Source organism: Syngnathus typhle, linkage group LG17 (genome assembly GCF_033458585.1).
Source record: "Syngnathus typhle isolate RoL2023-S1 ecotype Sweden linkage group LG17, RoL_Styp_1.0, whole genome shotgun sequence".
In the NCBI taxonomy this organism is placed as follows: domain Eukaryota; kingdom Metazoa; phylum Chordata; class Actinopteri; order Syngnathiformes; family Syngnathidae; genus Syngnathus; species Syngnathus typhle.
This window is the reverse complement of record NC_083754.1, coordinates 11076731-11091076: the sequence shown is the minus strand read 5'-3', so window position 1 is coordinate 11091076 and position 14346 is coordinate 11076731. Positions and strand designations below refer to the sequence as shown.

The 14346-nt window shown below is 45.7% G+C and overlaps 1 protein-coding gene and 1 long non-coding RNA gene across 2 annotated transcripts in view; both read left to right on the top strand.

The window, feature by feature from the left end:
- Positions 1-14346, top strand: part of LOC133170255 (uncharacterized) — a 107231-nt gene that overhangs the window by 54111 nt on the left and 38774 nt on the right. The gene's annotated exons all lie outside the window — the stretch shown is intronic.
- LOC133170996 (uncharacterized) lies at positions 2649-6543 on the top strand. Its single transcript, XM_061304249.1, has 2 exons — positions 2649-3448; positions 4115-6543. The coding sequence occupies exons 1-2, from the start codon at positions 3392-3394 to the stop codon at positions 5087-5089; spliced, it is 1032 nt and encodes a 343-aa protein (XP_061160233.1). The 5' UTR covers positions 2649-3391; the 3' UTR covers positions 5090-6543.

Genomic DNA, 14346 nt, shown 5'->3' with positions numbered 1-14346 from the left:
TGGGAGGAATGTCGACGGGCCGCGGTGGATGAGCTGGCTAAGCGGTGGAGTCAGTCAGACTCCCCCCCGGGCAAGGACAGCGAATAAAAGAGACAAAAAATTCTTTTTTTTTTTTTTGATTATTTGGTTGTTTCGTTTTGTTTTGGTTTTAGTTTTTTTTTTTTTTGTTTGTTGATATTGTTGTTTTAGGTTTTTGTTGTTGGTTTGTTGCTGTGTTTTTTTTTTTTGTGTGTGTATATGTATATAGAATAACAATGCGTTGTAAATGGACTGTAGATGCCCCGACTCAATCGGAGTGCCAGAAGTTGACAGCAAGGAGGACGGAGGCTGCGTACAAAGGCCACAGCCGAAGGACTCGGACGATGTCACAGGGGAGGAGCCAGTGACGGAGGAGAGGCTGGAGGAGACCTAATATAACCTGTGGGAGAAGTGAGAGATCTTCAGTCGGCTCCGAGGAGTGATCGGCCATGGACTACCCGCACGGTGCCAAAAGAAGGAGAATGATGGACTTAGACAGTGGTGGGTCACCACTTCCTCTCCCCGACCAAGTGGCTGTCTGTGCTGGCTGCAACCTCGCAGAGACGAGGGTTGGGGGGCGCCCTGGGACCAGGGCAGCCCCACACCGTGAAGCAAGAGGCTGGAACAATCCGGCCTTTGGAAGAGAGACTTTGCCGCGGGGAGAATCGGCGCCAGACATTTATGTAAATAAAGACTGGGTAGATATGGAGCCAGTTTATACGAACATGGCTTCAGGGAGGAAAAATCCGAGGCCAGACATTGTTAGCGCCTGGCCAGAGATGATTCCTCCCCGGGACCGCAGAGCAAGCTCAGGACTGGAGGATATATATGCTGCCCCCAGACGAGAGCAAGGAGCAGCTTCAAGAGCAAACGATGGGTATGAGGTTCCTCGGACCGCACCTTTCTATGACGAGCCGCTTGGCTTGGCCGACTACCAACCGGTAGATTGGGACACGATTGATTGGAGGCCGAGTGTTTCTCCTCTGCCCCCCTTACCATGGAAGCGGACCCTGACGTTGGACAAGGTGGCAGCTATGATGGTGTTGGTCATTTTGGCATGCGTCCTGGTCTCCTGGGCCCTTCAGAGGTGTGCTGCCCGGCACGACCCGATGGAAATGATCAACATCAGATATGACGGAACGAAGCTTTTCAACCAGACCTGTTGGGCGGTGGAGTTTGACAGCATCACCGTGGAGTGGAACGATTCCACGGCACCTGACATTTCTGCAAGACAACGCTGGACGACGATGCTACGACAACCAGGAAGGCTGACCGCTTTGCCGTCCAAATCAGGGGCCTTTCCGCTCCCTGGTGTTCGGGCGGGGAAACGGAATAAGACAAAGAGAGAACTCTTAAGCGAAGCAACTCATTTTCCCGACCAAATAGGGCTCGTGAATGGGACACAACAAACCAAACGCAGCATTGATGCTTGTGATATTAGGTATTTCAGAGCACCCGAGGATTTTGCCAATCTAACAATTGGTTTGATTTGCAAAATAAATCAGGAAGAAAAGATTGTGAAAAGAAATTGGATTTTCAAGGAAGGTGATGAGCATGCAAAGTGGTACAGTAATGCTTCATGTGTCCCCTTGCCCGAATCTGAAAGTGGTTATTGGGATAAAGGCAAGAAGAAACAGGAGGAATTTTCATTCCCAGCTCCGATGAAGAACTCCACATGCCGCGGTACATATCCCGAGTGGGAACCGTGTTGGAGCTGTTTGAATTTGGTTTGCGAAAAATCTCCAAATTATTCAGAGAGTAAGCGTCGGTCGGCTTAACCGGGTGCGTAGAAGCCGGCCCGACAAAGGAAGGTCGGCATTGTGGGATTGCCAGAAAGTATATAATGGCTTAGACCCATGTTATTTTAACGAGGGACAAATTTGCAACGACAATTACCACGTTGATGCCTTTGAACGCCAGGAAGAATTGGCACCTGTCACAGCTTCGGCAAAAGCGGGGAGGAAATTCAACCCTGGAAAAAGTCCGGTAGATTTTGAGTTTTGGTTGAATGATTCATTGCCGTGGCTGTGGCAGGTAGAAAGAGAAATTGCTGTGCCAAGCAGATACCAGGAAGGTCACCAGCTGCACGCATCCACAAGAAATTTGTGGGTTAAGCGGTTACCCACACCGGACGATTTGTTCGCAGTAATACCAGGAGAATTTGACAAAATTGACCAATGTGTAGTGGAAAAAAATTATGTTGAGTTGCATGGTAGGGACTGGACGGTGGGAAAGTCGCCAAGATGTGACCTGGATGAGATCAAACGATCCGTCCTGGGCACTAGGTGGGTTCATAACTGTACCAGTCTCTTGGCAAACAAAACGGTGAAGGGGATTCTACAGACGTGGTCTGAGATAAACATTCGAAACCCCGCCAAGACTTGGTGGGGCTTCAACGGCTGGGAAATGAAGAGATTTGTTCTGCCATGTTTAAATGTAACTACAAATTATTGGGTCCAATATCAATTTATGGCAACAGTATATTCAAAAGAAACAGATATTTGGCCCACAGGCATGTACTCTCCATTCCTCTATGTAAACCCTGGGCCCTGGTCAATGACATGTAATACAGATAGAACAAAGTGTCTGGTAGCCTTGGCTCGTGAACAATGTATTACATTGCCAAATTGGAAAGAATACTGTGCAGACAAATATCGAGATGAAAATTACCGAGCTGTTGAGGGAGCAGCTTGGAGGTATTTCTCTAAGCAGAAAAAGTGGAAGCGTCAGCCCTCTAGCGACCGACATCCGTGTGAAACCTGGTTACAAAATGAGGGATTGCTTAATTTAAGTACACCCGTGTATATCCCATATCGACTGCCGGCACTGTTGCAAATTGCAGAAGGCCGGGCGTTTCGAAAAAGCCTTTGTCAAGGGTGGCAGTTTTTTGGGTACGATTGGATTGGCCCAAATAAGATCTATAATAATGCCACCTGTTTTTCCCCTACTGAAAATTGGATCAAGTGTGGCCATGGGAAAAACATTCATGACTGCACTTGGTATGAAAAGGTCGGATCGGCACTTCAAGCGGCTAAAAACGCCGCGATAGGTGTCTTTGGCGATGTGATTGCTGGCACTTTAGCAATGGTGTTGAAATATTTGGGGGGAGGAATCGTGATGGCCAGTGTCATAGTCGCCGTGGTGATGGTGCGCGGCATTGCCTTAAAAGGTGATAGAATAAGAAGGATTCAACTTCCTCAAATTATGTGGGCAACATCAAAGCAGATTATGACCCGCCCTGGAGGGGGGGGGTCAAGATGTCTTCTTAAAAACAGGACCTCGGGCGGGTACAAGCTCAGAGATTAGAGTGAGGAGAGAGAAATACCAAGAGAAAAATAAAGAGGAACTTTGAAAAGAGGAATTAGAAAAAGAGATGGCAAGTAATGCAAGTATTTTTCTTAACCCAGCTGGACGGCCCGGAGCCCTAAAAGTAAGTAACGAGATAGAATATTGGATTTTGTTTAGTATATGGATTTTTTTTTGTGGTTCTGGATTTTGGGGGACCAGTCAGATGACCAGGCCAGTAATATTGGCCATGTCAATTCTCAAAGTTTTGCTTTTAAGATTTTTGTATGAAATACACACACTGGGACTCGAATTATTTGTGGTTTACATGCACGGCCGGATATACCTAGACCCGGGGACGTGCAGAGGCATTGCAGAAATTTTTCTTCTCTGTCTGTGGGCGGCGTTAGAAATAGGATCAATTTTCTATTACTATCTGATTTTTGCGGTTGTCATTTTAGAAGCAATGTTAGTGATGGGATTGGCCGTGCATGTGATCGGGACAGTGTCCCAGCTGGACCCGAATGTTCGCTCCTCGGTGACATGGAAGTGGCGCACAGCCAAACTAGTGATGTGGTGTGTTATTTGGGGCGTGCTATCCGTGCTGCTGTGGAGTAACGTAGTAGACCAGGTTGTAATGATGACATGGTTTTGTACATATGCAGTTTTTTTTCCTCCCCCGTCCCCGACGGCTAGGTCAGGGGGCCTCAGAAGCCCCCCCCTTACGCGCCGTGGGGCAGGCAGAGGGTTGGTGATTTAAAGAAATGCATGATAAGATGTTGTAAACTTTGTGCTCACGTGTGTGTTACAGGTCGTGCGCCAAATTGCAGATGCGCCAGAATGTATCCTATGCGGAGAGGATCATATGAAATTGGCCTGGGTGGTCGGGAAAACATATTTGGGGGAATGCTGCTATCCTGCTTGTTATAACGTGGCGTGGATAGTCCCAGACGGTGTTTATGTGAAAGAGGGGGCGCGATATAGCTTGGATCATCTTAGATGGGAGGGGTACGCGCAGTTAACATCCACTGCAACCCTGCTCTGCACATCTAGAGGGCCCCTATCTGCATGTACAATTCTCCTAGAGGAGACTGGAGAAATTCACGGCACCATTTGGCCCCTAACCCGCATGACATGGCGTCAGCAGAACGGCATTCGATGTGTCACATCGCATTCGGAGTGTGGCCGCTGCTTGACCGTGAGTCCGGTTCATCTGCCGCTGCCTAGTGACTTTTACATCAGTCCGAATACAGGGGGCGGCCCGCGTCAGGACGTGGAGCAGCCCAGCGGAGCTCCGGTGGGGCTTGTCCGGCCTGCGCGACGGCACCGCTGCTTTGGGCATTGGTCCCTGGATGGGACCTTTGTGGAGTACGGAGCGCCGTGCGATGAATGCGCAGATCGTCAAGATCCTGGCCCCAACATCGGAATCCCCCCGCTGTCGCCACCTACTGATCCTCGACGGAGAGCAATCCCCGTAGATGTGGATACAGCTCCGTCTGAGTCCGAGGACGACGTCGAGATTGGCGAGGAGCGCGGAGATGAGGCTGACGATGAAGAGGAGGAAGCAGACACGGAGAGCACAGCCGCAGGGATTTCAACACCTCCCTTGCTGAGACTCCTCGCGTTGGAGGCTCAGAGGGACGCGGATGACGGCCCTTGTGACCGCTTGACCCGGGTGATGGACGCCCTTGAGGAGTTCTCCAAACAAGGGGCTGCTACAGCCGCTAGCCCTACATCTACGTCCGTTGAGGTTGTGAATATCTCCGACGAGGAAATGGCTGATTAAGGCCCGGGGTGGGTTGTGGACGGGGAAATTTATTACCTGTCTCTCAATCCAAGGGGGCCGTGTCATGTAACATGGGAATTGGGAAACAAATGGTGCAAGAAAAAAATGAGTATGGATTGCTCCCAGGAATAAATTGGCAGGGCGGACATTCCAAATTTTAAACAGCAGATGGGGCAAAATCGGAGTTAGGTATTAGGGAGTGAATTGGCCAAACTGGAATTCCAAAATTTTCCAAAAGATGGTGCCAAATCGTTGCCAGAAACCAAAATTGAGCGTGGTCTGATCGATGGAACACACACGAGAGCACAAAGGTGGTTTTTATTATTCTTTTAATTGTATTTTATTTTACTAGCTTGGCTGAAATATATTCTGTAACCGCTTAAAGCAATATTATCACAGAATTGGACTAAGCTGCCCACCCTTATGAGAATAGGGGTGTGTTAAAAAGGGTCAAACAAATGAGTTCTTGGTTTTATTATTTCATTTTATTTTTTATATTTTATTTCAATTGCTTGGCTGAAATATATTCTGTAACGGCTTAAAGCAATATTATCACAGAACTGGACTAAGCTGCCCACCCTTATGAGAATAGGGGTGTGTTAAAAAGAGAAAAGAAAGAAATCAATTCAAAGGCTTTGATTTATTTTGATTTAATGGTTGACCAAAGTCTGACTTTAAAGTATTGGTTTTAAAAAAGGAGAAGTAAAGAAAAGAGGAAGTAGGGTGCCTGCCAAGGGGGTTTCCACAGTATTTCGGTGGAAAGAGTGAGCCGGAAACAAGCTGCCCGGAAAAACCGCAGGGGATAAGCGTGGGAAGCTGGACAGTATAGAAGCCGTAGGCGTGGGAAACTGGACAGTATAGAAGCCGTAGGCGTGGGAAACTGGACAGTATAGAGGCCAGCGGAAAAGGGAAGGGCCAGAGAAGTCTATAAAAAGGCCACCCTGGCCATCGACAGGGCTCTCTCCTGGACCGCGGTCATAGTGAACAGAAGCCGGTAGGAGTTTCAAGACTTTTTCCAAAGCCTTCGAGATTTTTGTGTAAGACGCAAGATTGCTGGCACGGATTAACTTGGATTTACTCAAAAGAATTGGACTGGACAACTTTGCTTGAGAAACTAGGTGAGAGGACCGACTCCTTCTGTATTTCCGTGCGGGAAGGGAGCCAAATTATCGGGGTAGTGGGATCCCCTCATGGCCAAAACTAGTTTCTAAATTAGATTTTTAGAGATAAAATCGAATTGATCACTCGACTTTATTTCCACCAAAAAATAACCCCCAATTGGTACCCTCATTTTCCTCTTTTCTGATTTAATTAATGCAATCAAAATTACTCCAGGATTGAATGATTGTATTTGCAAGGGCATCAGTGAGTGGAATTGTTCAGTTTTTGGAGGATTGTGATTTGTAATTTTATTTCATGTTTCTTCAATAAAAGAGTTGTATATACTCATTTAATTCGTTGTGCGCTAATTTGTATAATTTATGCAGTCGATTGTTTGTGGATGGGTTGATGAGTCGATTTATTAACGGGAGATTTTAAGAATTAGAGACTAAAGAATTAGATTTATTTCCAAACTCTGTCTTTGCCATACTTCTGATAATTTGATTTCCGAAAAAAGAGAAGTGGGCTTGCGGCTTTCGCAAAAGCGGAACGGGGCCGATCAAAAGTATTTAATTTACTCGGGCCGCGTCAAAAACTACTTTGAACAATTTTGAGGGATTAATTTGCCTTCAGAATTAATTACAGGATAATAACCATTCGATTAAATCATCTTGAACCCGTATTAAATAGAATATCATTTTGTCGGAAACAATTGAGTGCGAGGAGGCGCTTTTACGGTTAAGTGTTTATATATATGTCATTAGAAGTAATTAATAAAGTATTAGTCTTATTCTTAAACACTGTAATAGTCTTTCTTCTGCTAATTTGACGTGCTCCCGGAAAAAAGGGAAGTAGGCCCGCTCCTCCATCAAAAGCGGAACGGGGCCTGAGCCAAAGTATTTGATTTACTCCGGCCGCGTCAAAACCTGAGCCAAAGTGTTTGATTTACTCCGGCCAGGTCAAAACTACTTTGAATGGTTCTGAGGGACTAAATTGCCCTCAGAATTTATTACCGGATAATAATAATAATTCGATTAAATCACTTGAACCCGTATTAAGTGAAATATCAGGTTGTCGGAAACAATTGAGTACGAGGAAGCGCTTTTGCGGCTCAGTGTTTATATATGTACCGTTAGAGTTAGTGAATAATGTGTTAAACTTATTCTTAAGCGCTGTCATAGTCCTACTTCTGCTATTTTGGCTTGCTCCCGGAAAAAAAGGGAAGTAGGCTCGCTCCTCCAGCAAAAGCGGAACGGGGCCTGAGCAAAAGTATTTAATTTACTCGGGCCGCATCAAAAGCCACTTTGGATGATTTTGAGGGGTTAATTTGTCTTCATAAGTAATTACGCCTGAACGGTTAAGTGTTTATATATATAACATTGGAATTAGTGATTAATGTATTAAAGTTCTCTCTTCAACCCTATCATTGTCATACTTTAGTCAATCGGACTTTCCACTGAAAAAAGGGAAGTAATCTCGTTACTTCCCCAACCCAGCCAGAGCAGGGCCATATTAAAAGTTACTTCGGCGAGAGCAGCGCTACGGGGCGCTATAGACTAACGAATCCCTGAGGTCTTAACAAAGGCATCTAAAAACATCCGTAACGAAATACCAGCATCAAACACCTGAAGGGAGCCATCATTACGGCGTGGTCATACCGGCGACTTGCCTCGAATTGAGTTACTCGGCTTGCGCGTCGGATGATTTAAGCGGGATTGACGTCGTTTAGAAGTTGGGTTGATCCCAAGAGGATTAATTTGACTCGGGTGGTCAGCTGCGGACGAGTCCCTTCGCCCCGGCTTATCGAACCCGTTACCGGGGAGCCGGAGGCACTTTATTGGAAAGTGCACGTTTGACAACACTGAGTGGCGAATGTTAAAAAAGAGTGGACAATTTGGCTCGACCTACTTGTGTGAGAAGACGTTCAGCCACATGAACGTCAACAAAGCCCGTCACAGATCTAGGTTAACGGACCGACACCTCGGCTCTATCCTAAGAATTACCACAACAAATTTTACTCCAAACTATGATGCACTAGCAAAAAAGGGAAACCAACAATACTATTGATTTTGTCTTTATTACTTTATTTAGATGTATTCTTTCACTGATTCTTCAAGATGATGAATTTTGTCAGAATGTTTGCCGTTGGATGTGATTTCGCCTCATTAGATAAACATATTTCATAAATCTGACCTGCAGGCGCTGAAGTGATGGAAAATGTTATTCATCATAACAGTGTCGTATTTAATAAGAATCACTGATAGTAGTTTTTTGGTGAAATATTTTTTTAATGCTGTTAATAAATGCATTTGTTTTCAAAAAGCTTTTTTTTTAAATATCCATGCTTTAGTATCTACTAAAAGTGAAAACCTTTTATGCAATGACCTTTACATGTCATTTATATTACTTCACACAAACACTACATCCATCTGCTCCTGGTTCGGCCCCCGGTCAAAATTTAGAACCCAATTCGGCCCGCAAGTCAAAAAGTTTGCCCACCCCTGCACTGGGGGAACAAGTTCCGTTTCGCTCCAGGTGAAATTGTGCGGATTTCCAAACTAAGAGGAAGTTTTGAGAAGGGGTTTTTGCAAAGCTATACGGACGAAGTATTCAGAATAACACAATGTCTCCATCGTGTTCCACCAGTCTACAAAATATTGGACTTGGACGGTGTGCCTATACGTACAAGGCAGCTTTTACCAAGTGGAATTACAAAAAGAAAAAAGAAAAAAATTCCGCATACAGAAAATTCTTAAATCACCCACCGTGTCAGGCAGACGCGAGTTTCTCGTGCGCTGGGTCGGCTGGCCGGCCAGATTCGACAACTGGGTATCCGCAAAGAGTGGTAAAAACATTTAAAGTTTGGTAGAACGGTCATTCTGTGAAAATTACAAGATGGGTGAAGACCAGAGAGAATTCTACGTAACATTAGCGTCAAATGCTAGTATGCACATTTTCAGTGAAAATACCCTTTCAGAATTTAAAGTGGAATTAGCGCAGCATATCGATTTAAAAGGTTCATAGGAGGTCGGATTATGCAAAATTTCATACATCAACTCAATTCTTGACATCCCTGAGAAAAAACTGAGTTTCTATCTCAAACAGCCGAAGCTTTCTGCTGACAGAGGGGACGTGTTCCAAGATGATTCAGAAGTTCGACATATGCTGAAAGTTCGAGGAGGCGTTTTAACCCTGTGTACTATTTAAAGGTGAGCAGAAGCCATATCAAGATTCAAGATTCAAGATTCAAGAGTTTTTTATTCGCCATGTTTGAGCGTGCCAAACAAGGAATTTGACTTCGGTAGAAACACACCCTCTGTTCAACATTTAGGTGACTAACAACATTCAGGACATGTGAATAATGCAAAAACAGTGTAGACAAATTCAAGAAGGTGTGAGGAGCAGGATGTTATTGCACAGTAATGTCTCTGAGACTCTATGAGTGGTGTGAGTTCATCAGAGCAACAGCCTGGGGGAAGAAGCTGTCTCTGTGTCTGCTGGTTTTGGCGTACCGAGCTCTATAACGCCGTCCGGAGGGGAGTAGTTCAAACAGACTGCAGCCCGGGTGAGAAGGGTCTGTAGAGATGTTCCTTGCCCGATTCCTGGTCCTGGACAGGTACAAGTCTTGGATAGTTGGGAGGTTGATTCCAATGATCTTTTCTGCAGTTCTGATTGTCCGTTGTAGTCTGTGCTTGTCTTGTTTGGAGGCCGATCCAAACCAGACAGTGATGGAGGTGCAGAGGACAGACTGGATGATGGCAGTGTAGAAGGTCTTCAGAAGCTCTCGCGGCAGGTTGAACTTCTTGAGCTGTCTCAGGAAGACCATCGAGACCATTACGATCAGTCTACGGACAGATCAAAACACCCCTGTGGATTTTAAATACGGGGAAGTTATTCTCATTCTGCATTTTAGATCGAAATAATAAAAATAATGGTGACGTTAACCACGCATCCCGACCTGTATCGTTTAGTCAATTATTACAAAACACAAGTAGGGGGGTCATTTCCGGGGTTCCAAGGAAGCCCCGTTCAATATGGGCGCGGTCTGGGCTCTATTTTCGCAAAACTCTTCCGCTTCGTGGCGCCAATGTTCAAAAACGGCTTAACTTGACAAAGCCACACCTTCAAGCCGCTGCTAAAAACATAGCAACGGATGTAGCAAGGCCAGTCATTGAGAGGATTAAGCGGAAACTGGAAACAACTCAAGAAGGTTTGGGGGTTGTAGTTTTATCACGCAGAGGCCTGCAGCCTGGTGGCCGGAGAAAAAAGGGCGTTAAAAGGAAAAGACGCTCTGCCAGCCTCAGATCAGATGGAAGACAGATATATTGTCTTGAAATGGCCCTTCTACATTTTAAATCACAAGAATGCCTGTTATCGAGCTTGCATCTGTTTTCGCCCCTTTTCACACAACTCTCCATCGAAGACAGTTCTTATGTGGAATTTCTCCCTTTATCCGCTATTTTGGATGAGGGTCCAATTGAATGTTTTATACCCGGGGACGGCTCAAAATATTTAGATTTATCCGACACATTACTACACCTGCGTTTAAAAGTAACACGTAGCTATGGAGGTAATCTACCGCCAAACGAGCCTGTGGGGATTATAACTTTTCCAATAAACACAATACATATTTAGGCAATAAATGTTTTGCTGGGCGGGTGGCTAATCTCACAATCTAGCACCACGCACGCCTATCTGTCCATAATTGAGTTATTGTTAAACTTTTCAAACGATTCTTTGGAATCACAATTCACAGCAGGGATGTTCGCCAAGGATACCAGAGGACGTATGACTCCATAGCATTCGAAGGGGCGGGGGTCAATGAGGGTTTACTCAGACGCGCGCAGTTGATAGCAGTGTCACGTGAATTCCAACTAACGGCTCCGTTTCATGGAGATATTTTCTTTTCTGAACGCCATCTATTGAATAATGTGGATCTGCGCCTGAAGTTAGAGCTCCTGATGATTTTTGTCTCATGAGCGCTCCGGACAGCAATTCGTATCTGAAGATACTAGGAGCATCACTGTTTGTGAAAAAAGTAACAGTCTCACCAGCCGTAGCAATAGGCCATGCCGCAGCTTTACAGAAACATTGTAACAGTGTTGCCTGCTCTGCTCACAACACAACAACGTCGCGCACACTGCTCCCGGAAAGAGGAAGCGAGCAACAATGAACTGGATTTCAAAATAAAGTCGCGTCTAATGTCCGAGGTCAAACACGGCGATATAAATCGATGTTTACATTTAGCATCGATGCCGATAAATCGTAGAGCATTATATCGATTAATCGATGTGTATCGATGTATCGTTACACCCCTAGTAAACATCGATTTATATCGCCGTGTTTGACCTCGGACATTAGACGCGACTTTATTTTGAAATCCAGTTCATTGTTGCTTGCTTCCTCTTTCCGGGAGCGCACTGCGCGTGTAAGGGGAGTCGACAACTAGTACGCGGCTCCTGGGCTGGTGCTATGGCTAGTGTCCAAAAAGACGAGGAAATTTGCTCCCCTTTAGGCTTCAAGTCATTCGTTTGGAAGCACTTTGGATTCCAAAGAAAAGATGGCTCAACGGACAAGACACGTGCAGTTTGTAAATCCTGCCATGCGGTGATCAAATATTCAGGGAGCACAAATCTCGCCGCACATTTAAAGAAAAAACACGACATCAAAGTTTAGTGTTAAAATAAGCACTTTGTATACTACAATACTCTATATCTAATTTCCTAAATAAAGAGTTTGCAGTACGTTGTTGATTTTGCGTATGAATTGTTATAAATCAGGTTATTGTTCACAGGACCTCCAGTTTCTCTCCTCCTCCTCTGCAACCTTTACATCAGTCAGCAAGGCAGTGGACTATTACAATAACTCTTTGGCCAAACTTCTAAGTATCCATGCCCCCCAAAAAACCAAAACAGTCACTTTTTCACACTCAGCCCCCTGGTACACCAGTGAGCTGCGTCTGTTGAAGTCAACTGGGCGCATCCTGGAGCGTCGTCTTAAAGCCTCAGGACTGACCGTGCACAAACAGGCCTACAAAGAACACCAGAAGGCCTACTCAAAAGCCCTTGGGACTGCACGTGCCCAGTTCTATTCCAATATCATAAACAATACCCCTGGAAACTCAAAACAACTCTTTTCAACCATCAACCACTTTCTCAAACCACCTCACACCACTCCAACAGAATCCTCAGAGGTAGTGTCCAATAACTTTATGACCTTTTTTACCGCTAAGGTTAACAACATCCGCACCCAGCTCCTCTCCTCTTCTAGCCCCACCACTTCACCTCCTCCCCCCTTCCTTCCACCCGGGACAGTCCAGCCTCTCCGCTGCTTCTCTCCTATCTTGCAGTCGGAGGTAGAGGACATCATCAAAAAGATGAAACCCTCCACATGTGCCCTGGACCCTTTCCCCACAGCCCTCATTAAACAACAAACCTCAGCCATTAGTCCCCTAATAACCAATGTCATCAACCTCTCACTCCAGTCTGGCTCTGTACCCCCTGCACTGAAGACTGCCATTATTAACCCCCTGCTCAAAAAACCCTCACTTGACCCGGACAACCTTGCCAACTACAGACCAATATCTAAACTCCCGTTCCTCTCCAAGGTTCTGGAAAAAGTGGTAGCTGCCCAACTTCACACTCATCTTACCCGCAATAACATCGCTGAGAAATTTCAATCCGGGTTCCGCTCTGGCCACAGCACTGAAACAGCACTTGTTAGGGTCACCAACGACCTTCTCATGGCTGCCGATGCAGGCTCCCCGTCACTTCTCATCCTGCTGGATCTGTCCGCTGCATTTGACACTGTCCACCACAATATCCTCCTTAACCAGCTTCACTCCACTGGATTCTCTGGCACTGCTCTAACCTGGCTTCAGTCCTACCTCTCAAACCGGACCGAGTACGTTTCCCTGGGGGGGAAAAAATCCGACACTCACACTGTCACCTCCGGTGTCCCCCAGGGATCTGTACTCGGTCCTACCCTCTTCACTCTCTACATACTACCCCTCGGCAATATAATCAGGAAGTTCGGCATCTCATTTCATTGTTATGCGGACGACACCCAGCTATACCTCAAACTTGACCCCCCGCCCTCCATAACCCAGCCTTCTCCATCTCCCTCATCCATCCTCTCCCTGTGTCTGGAGGAGATAAGGGCGTGGATGAATCTCAGCTTCCTGCAAGTTAACAGGGACAAAACCCAAGCCATGTTAATTGACACTCCCCATCAGATCCATACCTGCCCAATAACAAGCATCTTATTCGCCGGCCTCACTATTCCCCTCTCAGCCACTGTCACCAACCTGGGTGTGAAACTGGACCCTCAACTCAACCTTGAGTCACACATAAAACACATCTGCAAAACCTCCTTCTTCCACCTCAGAAATATCTCCAAACTCCGCCCCACACTTACCCTGACGGATGCTGAGAAACTTGTCCACGCCTTTGTCTCCTCAAGGATAGACTATTGTAACGCACTCCTCATCGGGATCCCTAGCAAGAGCCTCCAGAGGCTTCAGTACATTCAAAACAGCGCTGCTAGGATCCTGATGGGGGTGCGGAAAAGCAATCACATCACACCCATCCTCCGTTCTCTGCACTGGCTCCCCATCAAATTCCGAATTGATTATAAGATCGCCCTCCTCACTCACCATTGTATCCTTGGACATGCTCCCCCATACCTCAAAGAACTCCTTGCCCCAAAACCTGCCACCCGAAGCCTCCGCTCATCCAATTCTCACCTTCTCCACGTTCCTAAAACCAAGCTGCGCACCATGGGCGACCGAGCCTTCTGCTATACAGCCCCTACACTGTGGAACTCCCTCCCCGACCACCTAAGAGCACCCCAATCCACTGACACTTTCAAAACTGGACTTAAAATTCACCTCTTTACCTTAGCATTTCCGTAATTTTTCTCATATCTTGGTTGTCGTCCAGTTGTTCTAAACTTGTCCTTGTTTTGTTTTCTTGTTTTTTATCTGCCATGTAGCACTTTGAGATTCCCCCAAATGTAAAGTGCGTTATAAATATAATTTATTATTATTATTATTATTATATTTTTTATTAAAAAAAAAAATCGATCGTAGAGCACTATATCGCAATATATCGTGAATGAATCGCAGCAGGCTTTAAGATATCGGCAAATATCGTATC